This window comes from Arctopsyche grandis, chromosome 6, assembly GCF_051622035.1.
Source record: "Arctopsyche grandis isolate Sample6627 chromosome 6, ASM5162203v2, whole genome shotgun sequence".
NCBI classification, from domain to species: domain Eukaryota; kingdom Metazoa; phylum Arthropoda; class Insecta; order Trichoptera; family Hydropsychidae; genus Arctopsyche; species Arctopsyche grandis.
Genome location: NC_135360.1, coordinates 2,838,958 through 2,866,741, shown reverse-complemented (window position 1 = coordinate 2,866,741; position 27,784 = coordinate 2,838,958). Strand labels below are relative to the sequence as shown.

The 27,784-nt window shown below is 33.5% G+C and overlaps 4 protein-coding genes and 1 long non-coding RNA gene across 6 annotated transcripts in view; 3 read left to right on the top strand and 2 right to left on the bottom strand.

Moving 5' to 3' along the window:
- The window catches only part of LOC143913567 (uncharacterized), a 781,442-nt gene that overhangs the window by 312,454 nt on the left and 441,204 nt on the right, over window positions 1-27,784 (top strand). The gene's annotated exons all lie outside the window — the stretch shown is intronic.
- LOC143913589 (uncharacterized) overlaps window positions 1-27,784 on the top strand; it is a 459,558-nt gene that overhangs the window by 192,796 nt on the left and 238,978 nt on the right. The window lies entirely within an intron of this gene.
- Window positions 281-5,394, top strand: LOC143913542 (uncharacterized). Its single transcript, XM_077433403.1, has 5 exons — window positions 281-826; window positions 919-1,017; window positions 1,918-2,146; window positions 3,978-4,215; window positions 4,879-5,394. The coding sequence occupies exons 1-5, from the start codon at window positions 379-381 to the stop codon at window positions 5,167-5,169; spliced, it is 1,305 nt and encodes a 434-aa protein (XP_077289529.1). The 5' UTR covers window positions 281-378; the 3' UTR covers window positions 5,170-5,394.
- On the bottom strand, window positions 6,339-10,767 carry LOC143913922 (uncharacterized). Of its 2 annotated transcripts, XM_077433981.1 has the most exons (5): window positions 10,568-10,748; window positions 10,186-10,485; window positions 9,301-9,433; window positions 7,399-7,529; window positions 6,339-7,325 (listed from the first exon to the last, which is right to left on the bottom strand). In XM_077433981.1, the coding sequence occupies exons 2-5, from the start codon at window positions 10,236-10,238 to the stop codon at window positions 6,725-6,727; spliced, it is 918 nt and encodes a 305-aa protein (XP_077290107.1). In that variant the 5' UTR covers window positions 10,239-10,485; window positions 10,568-10,748; the 3' UTR covers window positions 6,339-6,724. The 2 variants fall into 2 exon arrangements, with proteins under 2 accessions (XP_077290107.1, XP_077290106.1); XM_077433980.1 differs by lacking the exon at window positions 9,301-9,433 and having other exon boundaries at window positions 10,568-10,767.
- LOC143913508 (kelch-like protein 28) lies at window positions 23,623-27,361 on the bottom strand. The gene is made up of 11 exons (XM_077433353.1): window positions 26,185-27,361; window positions 25,976-26,117; window positions 25,722-25,861; window positions 25,461-25,636; window positions 25,199-25,396; window positions 24,963-25,130; window positions 24,732-24,887; window positions 24,501-24,661; window positions 24,222-24,432; window positions 23,950-24,130; window positions 23,623-23,883 (listed from the first exon to the last, which is right to left on the bottom strand). Exons 2-11 carry the CDS (start codon window positions 26,086-26,088, stop codon window positions 23,744-23,746), a joined length of 1,644 nt encoding a protein of 547 aa, XP_077289479.1. The 5' UTR covers window positions 26,089-26,117; window positions 26,185-27,361; the 3' UTR covers window positions 23,623-23,743.

Here is a 27,784-nt window from a genome sequence, read left to right as displayed (position 1 = left end):
TCTCCCAAAATCGTTTTTTAATAGTTTATATCAAAAGTAAGTTTGTATTGCTTATATAATTGTTGTGCAATGCATTGAAAAAAAACGATACATCTTAAAATCTTAAAAATGGCATTCCCGTTCTAAATATATATATATATATATATATATATATATATATATATATATATATATATATATATATATATATATATATATATATATATATATATATATATATATATATATATATATATATATATATATATATATATATATGGAAACAAGTTATTTGCTGCTGGCAGCACCGATCTTAAAACTGTCAAACTATGTGTCAGTCAGTCGGCATACGTCCAAACAACAACACCGTTTGACAGCTCGATGTAAAATCACAATTCAATGGAACCGACACAGTTTGAAACGAAACAAAGAGTATCATCGGAGTCAGAAGTTGCATCGTGCGAGGCGAACAATGCGCCGCACCAACAACAAAGTGGGGCAAACGATCAGCCCCATTCGATTTGGTGCAATTACATTATCATGAAGGAAGTCATCAAAAATCTAGCCTGGTCGGGGCGCAAGGAAGCGCGCTGCGTGAGCAGACTATGGTCTGGCATCGTCCACGAACTGGACACCAACTCACGAGATCTGCTACTGCATCATTTCTGGATCACTCACAGCGGCAGCCTTCCCGTGAGAGATCGAGGCCTCAAACTTTCCTCGACTCGCCTCAACTGCATAGAACCTGAAATCGTCATCATATTCTCAATGCACAAACGGGCTCATCATCCATTCCCCGGCAGCATCATCGACCTGCCGCACCCATACACCGATCGAATGTCCACAGGTGCACTATTATACAATACATTTGAAAATACTATAATCTATCTGTCCTATGAGGAAAGTCCAAATTGAGTTTGAATCTGTTGATTTTTTCAGTTTTTGAACACCTGGTTGCTAAATTTTTCCGTTCCGTTAATAATATCGTCGGCGTTAGCAGTGATCAAATTTTTCACGGATCTAAAGATACGCCTGCAGGTAATTTGGCAAGCATATTGACCCTTTGAGTGCTGACGTCTTTTCTGTTTAAAGCTCCAATTAGAATTATTCCGAAATCCAATAGAAAGCAGGTATAATTTCTTATTATTCTGATATTTTTATTATACTGTTATTTCTATTTTTTTTCTTTTTTTGTTTTCTTTAACTATCTTACTCTATTATCATTTTTGTTTCTTATTTTAAATGTTTGAGCTTTTCTTTTTTTACCTATATGTGAAAATTATTAATGGTTTACTTAACATAATTATATTTTTTTTTACTATCAATCTAATAAACTGTAAACTGTAAATTTTCCAAATAAATAAAATAAAATAAATAAAATAAAATAATAAAAATTGTAGCCAATCCAAACAAGCCCTAGATAACTACCGCCGAAGATTTCGAGTTTTGTAAAGGTGTGTTAAGACTCTCTAATATATCTTGCAACAATATAAAATAAACAAAACAAGTCTATTAACGAATGTATTTTTCCAAAACTAGTTCCATCTTCTTCATTGTGGTTAAAATGTAATGCTCACAATCTAAATGCCAAGCCACAGTTTAAAATACTCGGCAGTTAGGGATTTCCATCGAGGAATTCTATGCTATGGTTATAAATTCAGAAATTCCGGTGTCAATCAGTCTTCATAAACATTGACACGGATTACACGACCCATGTTCAATGCATTTTTTTTTCCAATGCTACCTGGGCTACAATGAGGCTTAGCGCTTAGTATTCTTGTTTATTTTTTACTTACTCAAAAAACAACGCCTATCGGCGTATTTCAGAGGCTCATGGACTTGTTGGCGAAACGCCGATAGGCGTTGGTCAGCATTCAAAGGGTTGTTACACATTAATGAGTTTTTGTCATATGTATTTTGATGGGTTTTATTTTGCAGCGAGGAATGTTCTATCGAGTGGATTGTCAATACCCAAAATTCCGGGCGTTTCAGTTCAGACTGTAAATATTACCAAGGACGAATACAAAAAGGACTACGAAATTTGCTCACACATAGAAAAAATTATGGACAAGGAAATCATAAAATGTCTTTTGATATTCTCCACGAACCACCGTTACGAACTGCAAGAGAAATATGTCGAGAAAATGATATCCGATATCGACGAAAGGTTAATTACATATATTACACAATATCCATTTTGTATGAAAGGAACAGTTGGTTGTTTTTCAAAAGTCCGCGTCTCTTATTTCATAACTGCGTATGTCATTAATTCAATCAAGCCAAGTGGTTTTTCCGGCTCAATTGTGGTTTTCCTTACTCGAACGTAGACTGTGGTTTCCCTAAACTGATAACGATGCATTAATGACGTTAAAACGGCAATTAAGTTCAACATTATCTATGTAATAATACGCTTAACATTAAACTAATAAATTCCAAAGAATATACATTACGGTGGTAATGACTTTGTATGGAAAGTTTCCATTTTATTGGTATAAAATCATTTAGAGAGTAAGCGTAAAATGATTCAAAATTTATTTTATTTTTATTTAGTTTTTGTTGTTTAATAAACTAGCACCATTTAATATATGCACGTTGAATTCAATAAGTTTATCTACATATCTACGACGCAACGTTAAGCATTTCACTAGCCATTACGAAGTTTCATTGTGCTGTAACAAATGGTGCTTGATTCAACTCTGAAATACATGAATGATCAAGGATCGATACTGAGTACATATCAATTAAAATCTCTCGATACTTTTATATATATATATATATTTACATACATGTATGTATACAGAGCCGTGTGAAGAAAAAGTTGCGCCCGGGGAAAAATAAAATAATAACAAGTATTAATTCGTTTTTAATACATAATATATACACACTTATAAAGGTCTATAAAAAGATATATACATACATATATAAATTCTTGAGAATTTGTCAAATTCATTTAAAATTTCGGCGCCCGGAGTTGCTATATATAATAATTACAATGGCAGATCATACCATAGCCGCACTAGGTGCTCACTTAGGGCCCCCCAATATACCCAAAAATATTAATACACATATATATATATATATATATATATATATATATATATATATATATATATATATATATATATATATATATATATATATATATATATTAATATTTTTATTTTTTTTTAAATTTATTTTATTATTTAAATAATTAATATTTTTGGGTATATTGGGGGGCCCTAGGTGAAATCATTTAAACTTAAACAATTTTTATTAATATAATAGTAAATATCTTTGAGTTTCCCCAAATAAATAATCACAAATAAGTCATTTTTATTTGGGGACACTCAAAGATATTTGTGGAAAGGGCCCCCAAAATCAAATCGCATATATGTATGTATATAGGTATATATCTAACATACATATTGCGATCGTTAGAGAATTTTGACTGATATACCCGTACTGAGGGTGACCGTAAAAAAGTCGAAAATGATCGTTCACCATGCATACATATGAAAAACGGTTAGTATATACAATATCAGTGCCGTACGGTAAAAGTCTCTCTCCCCCCCCCGTCGTACATTCTCACTTAATTTGCGCGAGCAGGATACAACAGGAACAAGAGGAACAGGCTTTTCCTCCTGTATCCTGCGCGCGCACATTGAAAAAGGCTGTATGACAGAAAGAGAGATAATTTCACTGCTTGCCACTGATATATATATTATATATACATAGTATCGTTTACCGTGCACCCTTTTTTTTGATCTTTCGACTTAAGATCTTTCGATTTTCGATCTTTACCTTCCGATATTTGCTTTTCGACCTTTTCACTTTCGGTGCCGTGAGGTAGACCCACTGAGGGTGATCCCATGTACTGAATGTCGATCCCTGATCACGTTCTAATGATCTTTAGAAAATGTGTGTGTGTGGTTTTACTTAATATATATGTATGTATGTACATGTAGATAAAGTAAAAGTCTTGTATATTGTATATTATATGATTATAATTCTTACAGACAAAGAAAATCTCATCCGACAAGTCAGTTCGCAGCTGGTGGATGCCTAGTAAGGTTTTCTCATGACCAAACCTTACGTCGGTCGGACCTTGCTGGACGTAATTTAGTCGTAATAGTATTCTCCGTGAGTAAGTCTGACTGCGACAAACCGCAGTTCGACGCATACTCCACTGTATTCTCATATTATTCAAACTCGAATGACGATACGATGCTCAACTTTAAACATAAACTACAAAAGGTCAGTTCATTTTGACTTAAAATATTATTATATACAGGACTCGAAATGGACTCCCGTCCTTTTCGTGATAATCCAGAAACGTAGCGCTCCCTCTCGGGAAAAATCTAAAATTTCCCTTTCGTAAGCTTTGAAAAAATATTAAATTAAATAATCATTGCCGAAAATAATATGCCAATATTGCAATATCGAAATCACATTGTTGACTGCAAGTAAAATACTTTTGCATTAAATTGTCTAAAATTCTCATTTGAACTATGTATATTACTAAGGAAGAAAACTTGAATTTAGCGAACATTAATCAATAATGATTAGTTAGAGACCCTGACTCATCACAAGCAAAAAATGCCAATTTATTATGAATACATATATATACTCATATTTTACATACTATACAATGTTTTTAAGTACAAGTCATCTATCACCCCCCAATTAAATTAAAATTGACCCCTCCCTTAAGTATTATATGTGTAATGTCTTATTTTTGCTTGAGAAATACTTGTCCCAGCTATAATACATAGCTTGCATCTAGCCTTCTAATTTAAACGCCTTGTTGAATTTAATTAGGAATTTGTCTAGCTTTCGATAAATTTACAAATACATATATATTAGATTGGCTTGTTGAACAGTTTAGGTTATTAACATAGTACCCAATTTGGGTTTCAGATGTCGAGGGCGATTTCGCTGCGGCAACACAGCGTGTGCGTGAAACTTTCTTGTTTCAAAAGAAAGTCCATGTTCGACCGCGAGAGTGTCCTGTTTGCAGAGCATTTTCCAAACATGCCCATAGTCGGCTGTGACGCTCGTGGTGAGATGGGAATCGAATGTATGCCTGACGAAGTCTCGGACGACGAGGAACCCCATCTCAAGAAGCTGCGGAGTATGGACAATGACTCTGAATGTTTCCACGCATTCTCCACCGTTATTTTGATATTGACGTGGGGACCGTTGCTGTGATTTATAATATTTTATACGTGATTTTATATGATCTGATTGTATTGTATGTATGTATATAATGTGGACTGGCTCCGAGCCTGCTGATTCGTCTTGGAACGCTGTACCGCCATATAATCAATAAAATTGATTTATATGGCAGCACGTTTTGTATCTTGTTACTTAATTATTTTTTTATTATTTATAAAATTTGCAGAAATAAAACTTTTTTATATACCTGTTAACTTTAATTCTAATTTGTTTCCTAATCAAACCAACCCACTAGCGATATTTTGTGAACATGTGCTCAATTTCAATTAGGAAGTCAAATTTTAATATAATATATATAAAAACGGACGCGATGTATGTATGTCCGTATGTGGCAGATGCGTCGATCAGAATGGAGAATTAAAATACGTTGCGCGGAAGCGTACACGCATACACACATCCACGAAGATACCCACGCACACATGTTCATTGGTGAACAGGTTGGATCGACGAGCGTGTAATGCAAACTCAACTTTTTTTATTAATACGTTCGCGCCTATAAATTACATTATATTTATATATAACATTATTTTAATTCGTGTATCAATTCCTTTCCGAAATCAACGGGCACAACACTAGTCTCGAATAATTTCTTATTTCAATAACAGTGGTGATTTAGGCAGGGAAATGTGTTGATCAATGTTCCCGCCTATGGTAACATGTTTATGTTTGAAGGAAATTTCTTTATTGTTTAGTATAAATGTATTATTTTATGTATGGCGAAGGAGCTACATAGTTGCTTAACTTTGGAGGAGTGGGCTGGCTGATCTTCAGAGGCTGGTTTATTTACCCAAGTTCGATTTGCGCCTGTGTGCTGATGTCATTGTCGGAGGTCGCGCGATGCAGCTGTGGGGTGGGGTCTGTGTCTAGGGGTCGTTCGCTGTGCAGCTGTGTAGTGCTATTCTTGTAAGTTTCCACGTTCCAGATCGCTTCACGTGTGTCTATGTAGATATTGTTGTCTGGAGATTATTTTCTGTGAAGCTGTGTGATGATATTATTGGTTTCCCACAAGGGCAATGTGTCTAGAGGCCACTCGCTTGTTCGTATAAAATTTATTCCTAGTAGTATCAATAGTATTTTACTCGTAGACATATTAACGGGCGATTTTGTAAAGGAATTAAAAACAATTTTTCATTTTTTTTTTTTATTATATGACAGTTGATTTCAAACAGACGATTTTTGACTAGCTTACAGTTTAGTTGAAAATATAAGTATTGCGCATATATTTAAGCCGTTACTTTTTTTTATGGAAAGAGCATTTATTAACACAGTTACAGTAAAACATAGGAGTGTTTCAATAAATTCTTAACATCTAAATAATACTGAAGTGTCATACAATGAGATTAATTCAATTTTCGCCCTGCTTAAATAGATTTGCCACGTTATTTATTTTATCTTAACACTTGTACAAAATATGTACATGTATGTTATATATCACGGACTATTTTTGCTTAATATACACACAGTAAGCTCTTCCATTTCTCAGACAGAGCGAATTTCAGGAAAACACAGTAACGTGTCGAACATCGATTCAAGCGTTTTGTGACATCGCTTTGAATTCCTTTCGAAAAAAAGATTCTTTGACTTTCAACGCGTCATCGGGCGTTTGATTGTTGTACATTCTCCACATGTCCTTCGTATTCAGTTCAACGGGACTCGTCGACTCGGAGCGACAGCAATGGGATCCTTTAAGCGATTGTATGAAGTCATGCACGGCGTTTCTTTTCGTTTCGTAACTTTTAGAGCGGTGATCACCACCGCGAGACTCGCCGACGACGGATCCACAGTTGTTGTACGATCTTTTAATGACGCCGATGATGCGATCTTTTTTGATGCCGAAAATGGACATGAATGCCTTTTTGCAGACAGGGACTTGGACTCCTGTACTCTTTTGGAAAACGTAGTATTTCACAGAAACACTCCTCTTGATGTTTTTCATTCGCGATTTGCGACGTTTGCACGACACTGCTTGGGAATGGCTTAAAATGTAATTGTCCTGCCATAGTTTCGATGTGTTTTTATAAAACTGTTTGTGCAATTCCAATAAATCCGGCATTGACAATGTACCACATCTATATCCTTTTGTATTATGTCCGCAAGTCGGATGAACAGGCAGGCTGGTACTTGAATACCTTAAGTAATTGAATAAAAAATTAATATTTTCATATAAATGTAAGAGGACGGTTTATTCTATGTTCAAATTACCTTCGACGGCGATCCTGTTCTTTTTTCCATGTTTCTTTTTGGATTGTGCGCTTCTCATTGATTTTTAACGTGCAATTTGTGGGAAATCCAATATGGTAATTCTTACTTTGGTTGAACGATGATAACTGACACTAATTTAAATAAATACAAAACGAAAAGTTAAAAAAATATTTACCTCATATTAAATAAAGCCTTATCAGTAGAGACCCGTATTTTTTTTACATATAGTATCTTTATTTTCAATTTCAGTTTAAACACTATCTAATTTAATGTCATATAATATAAAATCACAATTATCAGGAAATGATAACACCGTGTATGAGGAAATGCATATGTAAATAAATGAGGGGAAAAATTGCACAAATTAGTATTCATTGTGAATTTTTAACATCTATTTCAAAATGTTAAAAATACGGGTCTCTACATACTTATTAGTAATACAAAATTATTCGAAAATTGTCTATACAGGCGGAAATACGAAATATTAATATGTGTTTTAGTATTTTTTTTTACCCATTTGCTTAAAAAACTGATAAAACGCAAGTGTTCCTAATTTTTTGAGTAGGGACTGTACTGTATAATTGTTCTAAAAAATCTACAATGTACATACATGAATTATTTTATAGAATTGTTATGTGGTATGATCTTACAACCTATGTATGTACTAATGTATAACACTCTTTAACCACAAGTTTGAGCATCCGTTTCATTTTTAACCACTTATGATGTTTTCTCTTAAAGTTATCTCTCATTATTTATGAGACTTTCAATATCTTTGTTGCTCCCGGACTCTACAGTTACATATTCTGTTCAATCCTATCTACTTAACTGTTATCTACTATAATTCATACGAGTTTCTAATACAATTGTTATATAAGACGATACAGTCAATGACCTGTTGAAATCCAAAGTATTATTTTTAATAATCTTTATGCTATAGCCGCATTTTGTCTCACGACACGTGTAACCCTCAAATATTATTATCACTCTTAATCTCGTGTGATTAATTATGTGTATCTACTCAATAATGTCTCGATACTCTCAAAGGATACATAAATCAAATACTAAAACTGTCTTACACACGGATGTTGCTCTATATCTTAATCACTTCATTGTTTTACCAAAATTCTGTCATTGGTTAAAACTTATCATTCTTTTTGTATAAATGCTCATGTTAGATCTATTGAAATTCACTTGCCCTCCAGAAGTACTCGGACCAACTAGTAGCGTGGTACGATAAATGGCTGATGAAAATCAACCCGGATAAAATTCAGGCAATATTCTTCTCCAGACGTAAAAAACGGCGTAAACCAGCCAAGCCAGTAATCATAAATGACAAACCAGTCAACTGGACCACGTCTACCCGCTACCTGGGGGTAATAATCGACCAGAAACTAACCCGGAAACCCCACATCACCAATGCGGTGCGTAGAGCTAGGGCAGTTACGTCAAAGCTTTACCCACTATGTAAACATAACAGCTAAAACAAGTGTTTGCTGTATAAATCCATCATCCGCCCACAAATCACATATGCGAGCCCCGTCTGAGCAAACACAACCATATCCAACAGATCCATACTCAAATTACAGACTGTTCAAAACAAATTATTGCGTGCCGCGGGTAACTACGACTGGTACACAAGAAACACTATTATTCACAATGACCTAAACACTGACTACCTTGACAAACACGTACACAAACTTGCCGTGAACTACTTCAAGTCTCTCGGCAAGATAGACAACCCCCTGATCAATTCCCTCACTGAGACCAAACTCACGTTCAATCAAAGGCCCATCGACATTTTGATGATGGGTATAGGCTAAACCAGGATAGATAGAATTAATCTGTAGATATACATTAATCAAAAATAATAACCACAAGTTAAGTTACCAAACTACTAACCAGTAGCGGCTCGTGAGAATTCATAGTGGGGTAGCTCATTAACCAAACCAGTGGTCGAAAGAAAAAATAGCATGAATTTGTACTGTACTGGGTAGACTGCAACCCCGCAGCCCATATGGACGAGCTGCCACTGCTACTAACACAAAATTACAGTCTCTAAATGTAAAAACTAAATATAATTATATGGGATCGGACATCACAGAGAGTCCGATCCCATATAATACGTTAGATAGATAGGTCAAGGGAGTGTCACTACCCGAGAAAACTATCGATAAAACGCAGTCACAACTACTATTGAAACTCACTTGCAATTAAACAGCCTAACTAGTAACTTGCGATTAAACTGCCTTACTAGTAACTTGCGATTTAACTGCCTAACTATTAATTGTGATTGAACTGTTTAATAAGTAACTAGTACTTGTGATTATACGTAAATATAAGCTTATTACTGTAAATACAAACTGCTTTGGGAAATATAATATAAGCATATCAAAATTATGTTTTTAATGATTATAATCTCCTACTCGTCCCCGTAACAGAATACATTTATTATAGATTTGAAGTTAAATTTGAATGATAATTGAAACGCTAGATTACAATCACACGATGACAAGGGTTTAGTAATACTTAAATCGATAAATATTTACAAAATACTTCTTAAAAAACGTCTCCGCAGTACCAGCAAGTAAAAAACAACGACTAAGAAGGTGCTGGGAAAATTGAATGACCTCTGCTAAAGGTTGGAAGCAAGTACATATATGATAGATTATTCTGATTATCCTAGGTTGTGTTCCCAATGTAATATTGGACGAAATGGTTGAAGAAGTTCCAGAGAAAGTAGCCAAATAAGTGAGTATAAGCCGAGACGAAAATAAATATGTATACCTGTGAATATTTTCCTTCCATGCTATTTTGCTCATTAATGAAACTGCCACCATATTGGTTTTTATTTAATAAACCTATGCTGTCTTCGGTGCTATCAATGGTATTAGTATTATAATTCTCATCATCCCATACTAAATCGTCTAGTATAGTTTCTTCTACTTTGACATCGGAACGTTTGCCTAATTTTAATCTTGCTATTTTGTCATTTTTAGCACAGATTGTTTTAAAATCTATAAGCGATTCAAGGTATGATTCGCACAAAGAGCATATTCTATCCGGAACATCTTCGCATTCTTTCATCTGCAATGACAATTTGAATAGTGCAATTATAATACGTAGCACGTCATATATGATAACTTAATGAACGAATTTGAGAACTAACGTAGAGCCGACAGCAGCTTTGGACACGTTTCAACAAAGAGTCTGAATCGTCATGTACGTTTGTGGACGATTCGAGTGGTGCAGGACGTAGACATAGTCTACATTCCATCATTCTGATCTTTCAATACCTGTCAATCTGACAGTAGATATATACAGATGCCAACTGTTGAAAATTGAGGCATGGCTTCAATTGTAAATAACAAAACCAATGAAAATGAGCGAAGTGAAATATAGAAGAGCCAGTGCCGGCCTTGCACTCTATGGTGCCCTTGGGCAATTTTTTCGAAGCGCCCCTTAAAATTAAAAAAAAATGGGTTACCATCCTCTTTTTCCGGGCTTGGGACCGGCAGCAAAATGGTTAACAAGATTTCCCAACCCCAGGTGGAGTTAAAAATAAATGAATAAAATGATAATTCAGAAGTGAACTTCCCGAGCCTTTCTTTCAGCAAAATCTATAATTAAAGCTGAAAAAATCAAGACTTTCAGGGATATCATTTTCAGTAGATAAGAGTTTCAAAACTGGAAAGTCTATGTTATGACATTGTGGACCGGAGATAAGTTTTAAATTTCGAAAAACTACGTTCACCACTTGATTCAGTTTCAGACAGTGTCGGCAAAATTCGCATAGCAATCCAAATGTTCGGATACAATTTTTGTAAATCATGCTGTTTTATAAAATTTAATGCAATGAGTGCATTAATTTTACCTTGAACTTTATTTGAAAGAAAAGCTTTTAAATTAATAGGTTCATTACAATATCAGATTCTTAATTCGCGGAGAGCTTAATTTGAAGATCTGCTCTTTACGTGAGATTATTTACAAAATCCTCACGAATATTTCTTTCATTGACACTGATGCTGTATCTAAGAAATAAAAATTAATTTAATTGAAAAAAAGCATCGTACCAAACAATTAATGAAACAAGAACGCTGAAATCTTTTCATTGTTCCGCTAATGTGGTTGCTTCGTGAGCTACTTAGATCCTTTCTTTATGCAATATATTGAAATTGAACAAAGTGTAAACATGTTTACAGTTTAGAAAGTAGAAACGCCTTTGGCCCTCTAATCTAAAATTTTGTAGGGCCTTTGGCGCTTTAATTATAAATTATAAAGCGCCTTCGGCGTATTGAGTGGCGTCCTAACTTACTCGGTGCCCTCGGGCGCCGCCCGACCCAGCCTCCCCCTAAAACCGGCATTGAGAAGAGCCTTGTAAAAATAGTGGAGACGCTGCTGTTCAGACTACTTGTCTGATGGTCGGCTTTCGTGGCCTTACGACCCACGATTTGGCCGATATTTTTGTGTTGGCCACCCTGACAGCGGCTAGCCCACACTGACAGTTGTTCGATAACGGTTGGCGCGTAAACATAGGTGTTTACGTGGCCCTTCGCTTCTTGCCACCGACCACCAGCTCGAGACTGGTGGGGTTGTGACGATACTTGGAGACCAGCTCCAGTATCCATCCGGTGTGCACCAGAGGAAGCCTGGTCTGTATTCGTACAGAAGGCAGATAACTGAGCTACGCGTGGCTAACCTCAAAAAGCACGCGTGGTTTCTTTGTTTACTCCCCCCCCCCCTTGTTTTCTCTGTATAACTTATACAAAATACAGTCACAATACATAAACAGATTTACGCCCTGTTTTCATTGGTTTACAATTTACCGCCCTTGTCCCGCATCACACTCACTTACGCACACTGTACGAGAGAGAGATGTACATCGAGCCGAGCCGACATCAGCAGAGACCAGACCGCAGACGACGACCTGCAGATCCCGTGGAGGAGACAACGCGCCGCGCTTTACTACTGAGCAACATCACAAAACCGATGCAGGCGGGTCTCGATTGAGAGCCTCTGGCGTCCGTACAGCTGCGTTAACAGACATTCGTTAACAGAATTTAATTTTTTTGAATGTGAATTTTAAAGTTAAATCACAATTATCTTGTGAAATTTTGCATTCTGGATGGTTTTCTGATTTGATACTACGTACATACATACATATGTATTTCAATTAAAAGTGAATGAGAACACCACCGAGGTCAAAAATATTCTCATGAATGTCACAGTTATAATTATAAATCGTAGTGAGACATTCAAGTTGTCGAGGAATCCTATATTTTTTTTTTCTTGCGGAATCTTCAAAACACTCTCCAGCCCGCACTGAAGGAAAGTGTCCGATCTTATTGACTAAACCCCACCCTTTCTCCACTTTGCTAGTTTCTCTCAGAGTTTCACCGGTTTTTTTCTTTCTCAGAGTTTGTGCCGTAAGGAGGACCCCTTCTTTGGGTAGCACTGCTCTACGGAATAAAAGCGTCCAATATTTATACTCATTGGGTACTCAGATTATTGGTTGATGGGTCGCTAGACCCTATTGGCTGTTGTAAACGACTCCTGTAACGCCGAGGCCCTTTTGGCGCGAACCCGAGTGAATACGTAAAGCGGGCTCTACACTTGCACCGTATGAGTCGAAATGTGAGTGTGTGCGTTTCGAGACGCGGTAACGAGTGGTCGTGTGTCTGATGCTGCGTACGCACCAACCCAACGAACGGCCCCCAGGCCAAATTTTTAACCTGTAGCGTACAAAATATCGAAATAAAAATTAAATTTAAAAATTGAAATTAAATATCAAAATTAAAACTATTATTATTATATTAAAATTAAATTCAAATATCAATATTAAAATATTAAAATTAAAATTAAATATTGAAAATTAAAACAGAACATACACAATTTAAATAAATTATCGAGATTTAGCTACAATTAGATCATCAACAATCACACACAGGTAATCCTCGACTTAAGATATTTTTACTTATGAAGATACGATCGAAAAAAAATCAAAGAATTGTTATTTTTACTTCCTCATTAATCTCCGCTACTGTACACACACAATTTCATTTGACAAAAATATTTTCAATGAAAGTTTTTAAATTATTAAAATATATTCGATATACAAAATCGACGTTTTAGAATTAAACGATAAAAACTAATGTTTATAACTAGAATAATGATATTAATTTTATTTATTTTATAAGAGTAAACTGCCACTTCCGGTTGACAGATGCTTAAACTTGTAGATATGAAATTTTAGTTCAATAAACCAAAAGGTTTCTGAGAAAAACATAAAAAACCTCGAATCTCTAAAGTAAAAGTACTACTTCCGGTTCAGATAAAAATTTATAATTTATATTACATATAAAAAAATTTCAGACCGATTCAGTGAGCGGGTTGGGAGATAATTGAATTCAAAAACTTAAAAAAAAGGGGATACCTATAAGGGGAGGGACCATTTCTGGTCAATTTAAAAATTTGAAAAAAATTTACATCGTGTCGATAAAAATTTCAGTTACCGCTACTAAGTTTCAGTTCGATAGGACTAACGATATTCAAAAAATACACAGAAACGCAGACACAAACATTTTTTCTAGATCTTCATGATCTAGTGGTCAATGTGATCAGTGAACAATTCTGAGTTCGAATCAGTCAAAATCTCGAGATCGAATTTTCGCATGATCACAAAACTTCATCTATTGTTACTACGTACATAGATAAAGTAAATATTAGAAATGGAAGTCCAACAAAATTCAGTGCTAAAAGTAACGGCTACAATAAATTCATTAGCGAATATACATATACATATATTAAGTCATAGATATGAAGAATCATTTCTTCCTATCAAAATAATATCTTTTTTGTCTGAAAATAAAGGAAATTTATTGCAAAGTGAAATAGATAAATTCAATTTAAATTGTATGAATTGCTATAAAAAATCGAAGGAAGATTTGAATTAATGGACTATTTTTTCCTGTCTCAAATGGTCAGAATATTTCAAAACAAATACTATTGAGTTTTATTCGGAATTATTATTAAAAATTTGTCCATTTTTTGCAATACCTGTCCAGAATGCCAATGTAGAAAGAATATTTTCCACGATCAGCGAACAGTGGACCAAAGAAGGAAATATGTAGGTTGAAAATTTCCACTGTCGGGGGTATTTTGGGCGTAGTATATAATTACAAAAATATTTAATGTTTAGAATTTTATACAGAAATAAAAGAAAATCAGAAACTTTTGCACCAAATTAGCAGTGTAGATAAATATAACAACAGAGATGATGAAATTGTGAATTTTATTATTTTTATGTGAAGATGATTAAATTCAACAATCATTTTTATGCGCACTTTTCATGTTCCTGTTATTAATATTAACTATTGTTGCGTAGAGGTGGGTGGAGGATCCAAGTAAAAGGCCAAAGTCGTTTCACAGCAATTTATTGATGGTTAAGGAGATACACGCACTGGCAGTGCTCCTACTAGAATGTCTTGATATCGCCTAAATACCTCCTCATATCGGACAGTTCACTCAGGGCATCTTCGACGTCCGGTTACTTCCCTATTGTTTAGGCATGTACCCGGATATGCATTCCCACGACACTCAGTCCCACGCTATCGGTCACTTCCGAGAAGGGACCGGGTGCCGCTTACTACGCCAATTCGGTGTCCATTGTTTCGCGTACTTGAACTTAGTCTGGAGATAATCCTTGAAACCAATTATAACGGTCACACAGTCTCTGGGATGTTACTCGGTCTAATCCGGTATTATTATGTACATTTATGTATTTGCCAGTTATTATGATATTGGAATAAGTCATATAATATTTCATTTGTAATTGGACTTTTGCGTAAATTTGAACTTTGCGTAAAATATTTTGATACTACATAAAAATATATGTATACTGTATACAAACATATATTTTTACATTAGAGTTTTATGTAAAAAAATCAATTGCGTTTTTTCTTATGCGTCTCATGTTATGTTTTGAAGGGGGGATGCCAGACGGGCGGTTTGAAAATCCTAGTTACGGCACTGTGTACATTATGATTACATAAGCCTTAAAGATATAATCTTTCCTGAACTGGTGGAAATTTACGATTACCTTGTAAAATAATGGTATTTTTGGTACCTTAAATAACTTATTCCACTTTAATAATAACCGGCACAATTACATATAAAGAAAGTTGTTAAACATAAACAATTTTTTGTTAAATGTTCTCTTTTTTTGACCATATCAGTTGACAACCCTATTTCGAGTATTATGTTACGAAAAAACCAACCAAACTGAGAAAACAGCTAGTATGCATAATGTATAGATATATGAATTAGAATGATGCAAGATGCGAGGGACGATCGAAATAGTGAAAACGCTAAGATACTGATATTTTAAATGCTCAATTTGCTATGCGCTGTTTCCTGTATGTCACTATGAAAGTTTTGTTATTTCTGAAACTTTGTTTTAATTTAATACTGAAATCATTATTGAAAATTGTAGCCACTGCTGGTTTCGGAAGCAGGGGAAGTGATAAATTAATCAATTTAGAGGGATGCTACACTTGCTAAGGACCAAAAACATTCCTCGTTTGCTCTTCCACTGCACATATTACGAATATGCGTACTTGGCTGAAGTACTGTTTTGTTTTTCCTGTTGCGTTTTTCTTATAATTTGATGGTAATATGAAAACTCGCTAGATCATCATTAAAATACATAACTATTTTATCTAAAAATGAAATTTAATCGACAGTCAAATCAGTTCATAACATGTTAAAGCTTAATATATTGTTGCGTAGGGGTGGGTGGAGGATCCAAGTAAAAGGCCAACAGTCGTTTCACAGCATTTATTGATGATTCAGGAGATACACGCAGTGTCACTGCTAAGTCCAGAATGCCCTGATATCGCCTACGTACCGCCTTATAAAGGGTAGATCTCTCAGGACGCCTAATCTGTTTACCTGTTGTATAGTCACGTATTCGGATATGTATTTCCCCGATATTGGGTCTCCCCGTACCGATTCTGAGAAATAACTAATATCGGTCATCGTTTAGCCTAAATGCACTTAGAGTCCAGATATAATCTTTGGAAGTAAGTGCATGCATTTAGTTAATCCGATAACAGATATCCGTTGGTCTAAGTACAATTCGCTCAATCCACGGCGTACGTAACAATATCATACATATGTATACGAAAATGTGAAAAGTTTTCATAAAATCTGTTAAATGTTATTAAAACAATGTGAAATATATTCTGAAAAATTGTTAAATTGTAAGTACGTTGAATATTTTCATTTTATTAAGCATGTTTCGTAATTAAATTGGGCGAGTTTAAATTAGTAAGAATATAAAAATTAGGATTTTTTATATACTCATATGTAATATTTAATATAACGATTAACACATGTACCATATTTTAATTATACTAAAAGGGAGCAATTATAGATTTCCATCAAAATATAAATTTGTATTGATACTTTGTTTTCGAACTCGTTTTTTCTCGATTTTAAATAGTATTCTTATACACATTCCAATTCCAATACACATTCCAATAAAAAAAACGGGCCCCTTATCTTTTGCTATATGGAAATAAAAATAATAGCAATACTACTCAATACCTAAAATATCATTAAATTACGACACATTAAAATACTTGCAATTCAACGATTTTATTTATAATGTAATTTAAATTCATGATTTTTATAAAGAAATTATTAAATTTCGATTTATTAGTAAAATTGGAGACAAAGGGTAACAAAAATTTAATAAAACGATTGTTGACGAAAATCTATTCACATCTTTGGACATTTTAATAAATTAATATTATACAAACCAATTATAAGGAATTTTTTTCGTAAGTAATAAACTCTTATAATAACTTTAAAAATCTTCGTACTATGTAATAAGAAAACATTATTTTGTTCACTTTCTTTATTATAAACCTTTAGTGGGCGTCATTTTCTTTCTTGTTTTGACTAAACAGAATTAAAAATGTAGGTCGTTATGACTATTTTCTAAATTGTCAATTTTAAATGCTTTATTCAGTGTACATGATTTATATAATTAGTTATTGTAAGTAGCATAATGATCGTAAAGATTTTGAAATATGTAATTGATCATAGTACACATAGTACATAAGAATATACAATTTCTTTTTTTAGTTTGTCATAAGGCCCGAAGTTATTTCTCCCAGAGCCCGGGATTTCTCACGGCAGCCCTGTACACAATTGGAAATTGAAAAATATATACATGTATATATTTTTGGCAAATTCCAAACATACCATTACTAACAAGTATGTTTTATCATCATCAATATGAGCAGCCATTTAAGCGTTGAGGAACAGTCTTTATCACCACCCATCATCATGGGACATAAAGTACTTATAAAATGCTCGCAAATTCTAACGATATAATCTTTTATAGTACTTCCCGAATTTATGTGCATGATTTTATAGGGAGCTAGTGTTTTTACCCGGCTTCGCTCGGCATTTGTAATATAAACCGCTTAACATGGCCAATCTAATAGTAAACATTAAACAAAATAATCTCTTGATAATTTTTAATTTTATTTAATATTAAAGTAACTAAATAAACTGGAAACAAAGAAAGAAAATACTAGTTTATAAAAGGATTGATCTTACAAAGTTTTTTATCATTCTTGTAATATCTTGTAATATTCGGGAGGGGATTGAAATATCCAAGCCGGGATAATTAATCTGGCAGCCCTACCCCAGGAGGATCCCCAAATATTAATATGTATATATATTTTAAAGATGATGTGCGTTATCGGCGTCACTGTGTCGACTTTAGTTAATAAATTTTGCCAATTTATAACGAACAAAGAAATCAAAGGGGTATCCGAGGGGGGTGCCATGCCTCCCCCCTTACTTGGACGAATTTACGTTCATAAAGTGGAAAAAAAGGGGAGATGGGTGGATGAAATAAGATAAATGTTTGAGATTTTCCCAATGCAGAGACGAATGGAAGAGGTGTTCGTCTAGCAGTGGATGGCGAATGGCTGTAAATTATGATAATACACACATGTGATTTAATTTTTCAGATTTAAATAGATTTTATTCATTAAACATAGATCATAGATATATGTAGAATAATAGGTTATTCTATATATATATTTGTTATAGATTGATTTTTTTGTAAATTTTGGTTTCTTCTATTTTAATTTAACATAATTACACAATTGTTTTTATTACGATCTGCTGCAGGACATATGTATGTAGTTTTAGCACCTTGAAGTCTAAAAGGCCCGATGTGACAGCAGCGATCTTATTACAAAATTTAGCGTCGCAGCAATTCAAAAGCCCTTGTTAGATGCTTCTCATCAAGTGGCATATCTGTATGCTAAGGAAATACCCGACGAATTGGTAAAACAATGTGTATAGTAATAATTGCTAAATTTATATTAGGCTCTGAAGCACGAAAGGAAATTCAGCACATTCCGTTATTGAGCAATGTATGCAATTGCGGAATCAAGATCTCAGGAATAATATTTTACTGTAAATAGTAAAAGATGTCAAATCCAGTCCTCTAAAAGAGAGTATGTTGGTGTTGGTGTTAATTCAAAACATAAAGTAAAAATAAGTTGAATGCATTGAATGAATACATAGAGTGAAAATAAATGGCAAAAATATTTGAATTTGAATTTAAAAAGTTAATTCACTTGTTTGTTTTCATTCGATTTAAGTCGAAGAAAAATGGTCGAACCTCACGCCATTTTGATCGCGAATTTTTAACGTTTCAATTCATTATCAATTAAAATCAATCAATATGTCGTTCGCGAATAAACCCAAAAATCAATTAAATTGTGACATTAAGTGATTTTTTATAATACTTTTCCTTCGCGTGTGAAAAATGAATTAATTTTTTATTGTTAGTGAATTTGAATTTCAAAATTAATTTTTATAATTGAATTGAAATAAAATATCAGTGTTTGTTAAATTATGTGCAACCTTTTCAAATGTGTATTGAAGAAGATGATCGGCAAATGCTTTTAAGCTACTGCTATGGAGACTACGGGACACGGACAATTGGGCGCCCAGGACGATCGGTCGACCAGTGTTACTCGCCACTGCGACAACTGGACGACGAGACTGGCGGGCACTGCGTCAATTGGGCCCTGCGTCAATTGGGCGCCCATCGCACTGGGCGATCGTCGACTGGGCGACGGCGACTGGGCGACCAGGGCGCCTGGGCGACCGCCGACTCGGCCCGCTGGTGAAGTGGTCGCCAAGCTTACGTAAACTCTGCGTTTTGCAAGGAACGACCGCGACCGTCTCCGATATAGGAATTTCCGATGCACTGACAAATATTCTACCTACATACATATGCTTTATACCGCTTTATTTTTCGTTTCAGTTTTACCAATTTTTCGTAACAACATGAATCATACTATTAATTTTTTTCGCTATATTATATTACATTTGCTGGAATTTTTATTAAACGTACTTTTATAAATACATGTGTAGCACCTTTTCACAAAAAATAATTGTAAGATGACAAATCATATGTACCTACATATTCTCCAAAATAATATAAAAGAAAAATGATCGATTGAATCTTTCGCGCAGTGCTTTTAGTTTGTTTTCAAATGGACACACTTTTTTTTCTTTTAAATGTTATATTTCAGTTTTATCAATTGGATAAATTCACACTCTATTCTCAATTTTCTCAACACTGTATTAGTTATACATAATTACAAAATATTTTCTAGTAGCGATTCTCAAAGTTTTCCAGATTATATTTTTTTTCAATGATGAAATACGTTTACGAAAAAAAAGCGCATACTTAATTTCGTTCGCGGAGCTCGAATAATTTTTTTCGGCTTTTCCCATAATTAAATTATTACATCGTTTACGATTCGTAGAGGCAATTCTCGAAAAAATTAGCTTTTTAAAGCAATTTTTAACATCTCCCGTTCTATGGTTATTGTTGAAAATTACACTGAGCCACAAAAAATCACGTTTTTTAGTTACCAGAGCGGAGACTAAACAATCTTTACTAACTTTGACCCATTGAATTCGAATATGATATTGATTTTTGCTGGTTGGTGATCGTTTACGAGATATGAGCGTTTAAAAAAATGCGCGATTTTTACAGTTTTTTGGCTTTTGCGGTCTTTAACTCAAAACCTAGTATTGCTGTGCTCAAAGTGAGTATTGGAATCAATGGTCAGATGTTTTTCCTATTGATTGTGATATTGCATTACTTTAAAATACTTATAATTAGTTGTCTACCGAATTTTAAAAGTTAAAAATATATTTTTTTTACGGATTTTTTCTCCGTGCTATTTTGCATTTATTTGGCAATTTTTTTATTTCACCTCGTTTATAAGGATTGGTTTTCTATTTCAATATTTTTTATTTTTATCTTAACGTACTAACTCGAGCGGTAATTGCAATTTAAATGCTTTCGTTTTTTTGCTCAGTGTTATTATAGTCACATTAAAATCTATATGATAGTTTATAGTAATTAAGGCTCATTTCGTTTATCAATAATTTAATAAGGTATATTTTTACTAATTAATATCTTTCGCTTTTGTAAATTCGAAACATACATACATATGTATAACGAATTATGTTTACATCTATAACTGTCATCCAGCGCTCATCTGTTCATCTAATGTATAATTTCTTTAATAATATTTTATACGTATATAATATTACAAAGACCTTACAAGAAATTATATATTTTTAAATATTTGGACCGAATGAACGAACTCATTCAAAACGTTTTTTTTTACTATGAGTGGCAGTTTTATTGCCTAAAGATAAATAATACCGCGCCTCGTAGGCTAGGCTACAGATGCTCTGCAAGTCGTTTTGATAAAAGAGTTCTCAAAACGACTTTTGACAACTGTTTCTCGAACTACTTTTTTTCTTGATGACATGTTATACATACATATGTAAGGTTTTTCAACGGGTTTTTGCGGTATCATAAATTCATGGCCCTCAAATTTGGTTTAAAATAATGCAATGCCGTAAATGATTTTATACCCTTTATCCTTTTATTAAATTCAAATTATTCTGAAATGGTTTTCATCGTTTTTTCAAAACCTCTCCGATAAAATAAACGTTTTTTATTCCAAAAAAAATGGCAAAGTTTCAAAGCGATCGGAAAAGTTTTAGGAGGTTTGTCCAAAACTAAGATAAACCTTGTAATTTACAAATGTTATAATTAGCATGGAAATAATTTTTTCAATGTATGTATGTGTTGTATGAATGCATGTACATACATACATATGTACAAATGTTATTTTGAAAATTTTCAATTTAATATTTATTTTCATTATTCATCAATGAAAAGTAAATCAAAAAACTTTATTAATACTATGATTTGATGAATATACTAAATACTGGCGATTCTAGAATTGATTTAATGTTGAGAGTTACAAATTTTACACGTTTTGGATTTTCGTAAGATTAAAAATAAGCACCAATCACACGGTTGATCCCATATTTTCTCGAGAAATGAGAATCTCGAAATTTTACAATAAAATATTCTCGAGAAACGAGAATCAAAATTTCTCGAGAAATCTCGAGACAAGATTTCTCGATCACAACCTCTAGTTCTATGGTTATAATATAGCGAAAAAAATTAATAGTATGATTCGTGTTGTTACGAAAAATTGGTAGAACTGAAACGAAAAATAAAGCGGTATAAAGCATATGTATGTAGGTAGAATATTTGTCAGTGCATCGGAAATTCCTATAACGGAGACGGTCGCGGTCGTTCCTTGCAAAACGCAGAGTTTACGTAAGCTTGGCGACCACTTCACCAGCGGGCCGTGTCGGCGGTCGCCCACGCGCCCAGGTCGCCCAGTCGCCATCGCCCAGTCGACGATCGCCCAGTGCGATGGGCGCCCAATTGACGCAGGGCCCAATTGACGCAGTGTCCGCCAGTCTCGTCGTCCAGTTGTCGCAGTGGCGAGTAACACTGGTCGACCGATCGTCCTGGGCGCCCAATCGTCGCGTACCGGGAGACTACATCCAGCTGCTGAATATTAACCTTGTTTTATATTGCTGTGTAAATTCATTTGTATCATGTTTGCTAATTTTTCATTACACACGTTTTATTAATTTTTATATACTTACAATTTAAATCGTAGTCATCTCACTCCAGTTTCGTTCAAAATGTCATGATACGTTTAGCCGTATAAAACCAATTCACTCTACCGTGCGTAAAAAGAGTGGAACTTTCAAAAATGAAAAAAAAACACGATTAATCAAAAGAAATACCAATTCTTTAAGTGAAAATCCAAATAATTCAAATTTGTATGTGAAAAAATACACTACATATTACATTTCAGAAGCGCTGGTATAAAGAAAATTAAAGGAAATATTTTGATTACTTTGAATTAAATAATTACGAAAATATAAAAATAAAAATATGTTAATAATTGAGAAACGTTTCTTGTAATTGTTGACAATTACTGAGAACAAAGATGAATAAAATTATCCCGTAAAAATGATATTAAACTTAATAAAAGTGTGAAAGACCATCTTAAAATCAGTCGAATATCATTGAAAACACAAAAATATGTATTCATCAAAATTTTTTATCAGAGAATCTCTGGTACTACAAACCGTTTGAGAATAACTGGAATTTAATAAACGGACGGAAATCTGTGAAATCATTTGAATTTGTGAAGTTACTTTATTTGGAAATTGACTTTAGGATTAAAACATATTAATAAAATAAAAGTTTCAGAGCCACTGACATTAACATATTGATTATTTCTCATAAAATTTAACAATACTAGAAAATTTCGCAATTCGATAAAAACCACGATATAACAGAATAAACGTGTAAAAGTATTTGAGAAACCTTCGTAAAATCATTTGAGAGCCGTTGGAATGCAGCAAATTGCAAAAACATATATGAAATTCATCTTCATTTTTAAATAAAAGTAATAATTATGAAAAGTTTGAGAATCACTTAATGAATAATGGAAAAGTATTATTTAATCGACGAAAAGTGTGAAAAATATTTGAGAGCCACCGTTTGAAATAAATTTAAAGAAATATACAAAATTTATTTTCAATTTCGAATTAATTTCACGAAATTAAATATAAAATTTCTGGATTGAATTGAATTGAATTCATTTTTATGTATATGTTTTTGATTTTGGCCATTCTCTGATTTTTCAATTCATTTAGATAATATTAATTATTCATGAGTAAATAAACATTAAATATTGACGGAAAAATAAAATATATTTTGAGAAGTTGTTGAATATTATGTATTTATTCAAACATTTGGATAAATTAAAAATTCAAAAAGTACATTTAATGATTATTTCATGTTACATTTTTTCAAATAATACAAAAAAACTGCAGTCGATCAAATAATCGAATTATATGGAATGACATGTGCAACTGAAGATCTTCTCGCTCTGCTTAGACTAGTTGAAGCTTTCCAAGATTTGTTCGTCTCGTCGTATTCCCAAACATCACTTAAATAACTTTTTCCATCGAATCCACCTGAAAATCAAATCAATAAATTAATTCGAGACCCATAAATTCAACTTAAGTTGTAAAAAAACTCACCCATGCTAAACAGTTTATTTTGGAAACAGCCAAGACTGATTCCGGATGCAGCTTGCGGTAGTTTGGTGAATGCAGTCCACACATTTGCATTCGGATCGTAATGCTCCACACTGTCTAAATAAGTACGAGTTTCCCAATCATATCCACCAGCGACGTAAAGTTTTCCTTGGAATGCGACGCTCTAAAGTGGTGAAATCAAAATTTAGTTCATTTTATTTTGGAGAGTTGTATATTATTTGCGATAGTTGTGAATAAAATTAATTGATGTTCACCGAATAATCACATCTTCTTTGAATCATCTGAGCGCGGTAAGTCCAAGAATTGGTCTCCACTGAATACATCTGCACTTTATTCGAGGATATAAATTCACTTGTACGCCCGCCTGTTATGTATATTTTATCGGCGATGACAGAAGCACTATGCTGACTAACTGCTAGCAACAATGGAGCGATGATCTCCCAATCCCCAGTGTTGCTGCTCCACCTAATCGAAATCAATAATCGTCAACTTCTCTTTCAATCGATCTGATGAAATGATTGCAATTTAATCACCTTTCCACTGAAGATAAACGGCCATGATTATCTTTACCACCAATGGCGTAAACATCCGTGGACGAACCGCGCCTAAGTGTCACTGCTGAGAACAAATAACGATCCTGATTTAATGGCTTCAATGGCTTTTTCTCACCGCTTTTCAAATCGATGTATTCCACCTGAAAACAAATAAATTGGTTATATTCCGATTTCTCTAAGCAGGTACTTCGCAACACCGGAAAACGTTACTGAAGTCAATGTTCTCCATGAAGAATTCTTTCCGCCGATGATAAGGATCCAATCTCCCATGAGGACAGACGCAAAATAATATTTATTTATTCCAATATTTTTGGATAGAGTCCAACTGTTCTTTAATCCGTCAAATATCTCGATGGTGTTTGCTGTCTGAAAACACGTTATGCAATAAAATAATTAATTTACAATCCAATCAAAATATTATACTTGTGATACAAAACTCACATCAATATCCCATCCCCCAACCAGTGCCATTTTATAATCTTTTATTTTTCTACGAGGGGTCTCTCTTGGGATGAAAGATTTATCATTCTTGTCTTTAACTGTTTGTCTAAGAGTGGTCATACAATCTGCACACGAATGACAGAAAGTTAATATTTCGTCGATGAAAAACTAAAAAAAAAAATTATTAAAATGGATTTTTTTTCAATAAACTGCAACATTCAATTAATCTCAAATACCTCCATCGAGAGCAAGGATAACCTCACGGATCTCATCAGCTGTGCCAAGTCACTTTTACGGTTCGCATTATCATGATTTACCCACAATTTCACAGCATTGAATACGACTTCTTCGGAAGGCACGTTCAAATAATCCGATTTCAAGATTTCGTTCACGTTGGAGACCGGCAGATTGAGAAAATCTTTAGTTTTGTGCAGCTGAAACAGAAGTGGAGTTGAAATATATTTAAGTGACATATTTATTTAAATAATCAACACTCACCGTCTCGAAATTTCCCAGAGTCAAATCCATTGCCTCTGTCTTCAAATCGGAATTTTCCTTTGATTTCAAAACTTCCAAACAATTGGAAAGATCGACCGTTTCATATCGCGGTGGAATTTTCACTTGGAGTCGATTTGCTAGCTCCAATAATTTGTCGTAGTGACGGTCAGCTATGCCTTAAATTATATTTCAATTATTAAATTTAATGAAGAACACACTCGCATTTTGAATTGATTATTTCAGATAATAATGAACTCGTACTTATTTCTCCAGTGTAACAATACTTCAGGATTGCATCGATAACGTCAAAGTCAAAAGGGGAAAATATCTCCTCCAATTGATCTTTGTTTGTCCAAAAGAATTCGCTGCACACCGATAACACCACCAAATGCACGTAGAATCTGCAATTACGAAAAATAATAGTTAATACTATTTTTCAGTCTATTATTAAATAGTAATAAGAGACTGAAAAAACAATTTGTATTTTTAGTATTTTTGGATTCGAATAAAGATACCTTAGATCTCGAACAATAAAAAAGTAGTCGTATTTCTTCTCTTGTTTCATGGCATCGTACAAATACTCCACCCGTTTTGCCGCAAAATCGGAACTCGCCTTCACTACGAACATCTTGTTTCTGATTTTCTCTTAGATTTCTCCTGAAAAACAAAGTTCAAAATTAGACAATATAACTATAAGTGCTAAGCAAAATAAAATTCGACTTACCAATTGTAAAGATTAGCAGCGAATGATGTGGAGCACTGTCGTTCTGCGGTTTTATCTCGATAGATAAGGATATCTCAACCCTTTCGTTGCATTGAAACGTATATTAATTATTTACTGAAGTTAATTATTTCTCATAAATGCCATGACAGGTGACCAACATACGCGGAATATATAATTGAACTGTCGTTAAGATAAGGGCTGTAGAGTCAGACTCCAACGTTTTGCTGTGATTCGATTCGGACTCGAATTATTATATTATAGTATGATGGACTGAATGGAATTAAATTGCCATTTACCCAATATATCGAATTATTGGTAGTGAAATAGGTATAAATAAAGAGTAAGTACATTCATAGTGCATGGATAAGAATTTCATACACAAACATATCAATTTAATAAAAAAATGAGAGTAAAAATTGAAATAAAAATAAATATTTAAGCACATCAAAATACTTGCAAGTCAACTATTTTATTTTTAAGGTAAATAAAATAAGGTTAAAATAAACAAAGTAACGTTTAGCTATTTTCTTAATTTATTTATTCATAATCATTGAGAAATTTGAATTTATTTTTATTCCCTCTCAATTTTGTAATAAACGTTATCTTTAAATAAACAAAAATATTCAATAGTGATGTTGTTTCTGGATTGGTATTTGGATTTTGATTTATGAAATTTCAATGATTAAATTTTAAAAGCGATATTCACATTTTTCAGGAATAAATCCAGTTTTTGGAGTTTTTTGAAACGAACTTACATGTAAAGGGTTAGTACTTGATTATTTACCCGGATGTGGCATTATACTACACAAAAACGTGTTTTTACAATTATAATGAAAAACCGCATGGAAATAACCACTCATCCGATATTAATATAATCGTCTTCTCACAGATAAAACACATTTTGAAATTAAAATTAAGATCATCGATAATAGAATTCGACAAACTAGTCAAATCCGCCATGCATATTTTGCACTCAAAAGGAAAAAAATCTAAAGTTAGCAATTAATAAGAATTATGTATTTAACCGAAAAATGTATTTTCTTCAAGATAATTTCAATGATAGCGGAAAAACCGCACAAAAAAACAACTGATTATTGAAAATAGCATCAGAATTTTTGCTACTGGTTTTTAAATTTATCGTTTAAATGTTTTAAGTCAATAACTCCTGTTTTCGTCCAAGATGCTTCGCCTGGCGACTCGCCTCCAAACAAAAGACACGGATAACAAAATAACGCGTTTTTTTCTGTACATCTCGTTAACCAATTGTATTTTTTATAAATGTCTGGATTAAATTTTCGCGAGTAACTAAAAGATCTACTAGTTGCAGGCTGTGAAATAATTAAATTGGGCGTGGGGCAGCCTAATGCTTTTATAGCGACTTTTTCGTTAAGTTCTAGTCGCGAAAAGTGCAAATTTTGTAAATATTTTACTGAATTCTTTTGTTCTTCCATTTTTAAAAGAAAAAAAATCTTAATATATTTAAATAAAAATTACGAGAAAAAGTTAAACAGATTTGAAAAAAGTTTGCTGTTATCAAAATGAAAACGACTCACCGAAGATTTGATGAGGGCTCGTACACAACCAATTAAGAGTAACGAAA

Excerpts from the sequence above, each read along its gene's own strand:
- LOC143913542 (XM_077433403.1), top strand. The coding sequence starts at position 379 with ATGGAACCGACACAGTTTGAAACGAAACAAAGAGTATCATCGGAGTCA. Across the intron at positions 827-918 it reads CACCGATCGAATGTCCACAG|TTTTTGAACACCTGGTTGCT; the intron begins GTGCACTATTAT and ends TGATTTTTTCAG. Across the intron at positions 2,147-3,977 it reads ATATCCGATATCGACGAAAG|ACAAAGAAAATCTCATCCGA; the intron begins GTTAATTACATA and ends TAATTCTTACAG.
- LOC143913922 (XM_077433980.1), bottom strand. The coding sequence starts at position 10,678 with ATGATGGAATGTAGACTATGTCTACGTCCTGCACCACTCGAATCGTCC. Across the intron at positions 7,530-10,185 it reads TGGAAGGAAAATATTCACAG|TGTCAGTTATCATCGTTCAA; the intron begins GTATACATATTT and ends TATTTAAATTAG. Across the intron at positions 7,326-7,398 it reads GAACAGGATCGCCGTCGAAG|GTATTCAAGTACCAGCCTGC; the intron begins GTAATTTGAACA and ends CAATTACTTAAG.
- LOC143913508 (XM_077433353.1), bottom strand. The coding sequence starts at position 26,088 with ATGTTCGTAGTGAAGGCGAGTTCCGATTTTGCGGCAAAACGGGTGGAG. Across the intron at positions 25,862-25,975 it reads TTTATTGTTCGAGATCTAAG|ATTCTACGTGCATTTGGTGG; the intron begins GTATCTTTATTC and ends TCGTAATTGCAG. Across the intron at positions 24,888-24,962 it reads TTGGGGGATGGGATATTGAT|ACAGCAAACACCATCGAGAT; the intron begins GTGAGTTTTGTA and ends ACGTGTTTTCAG.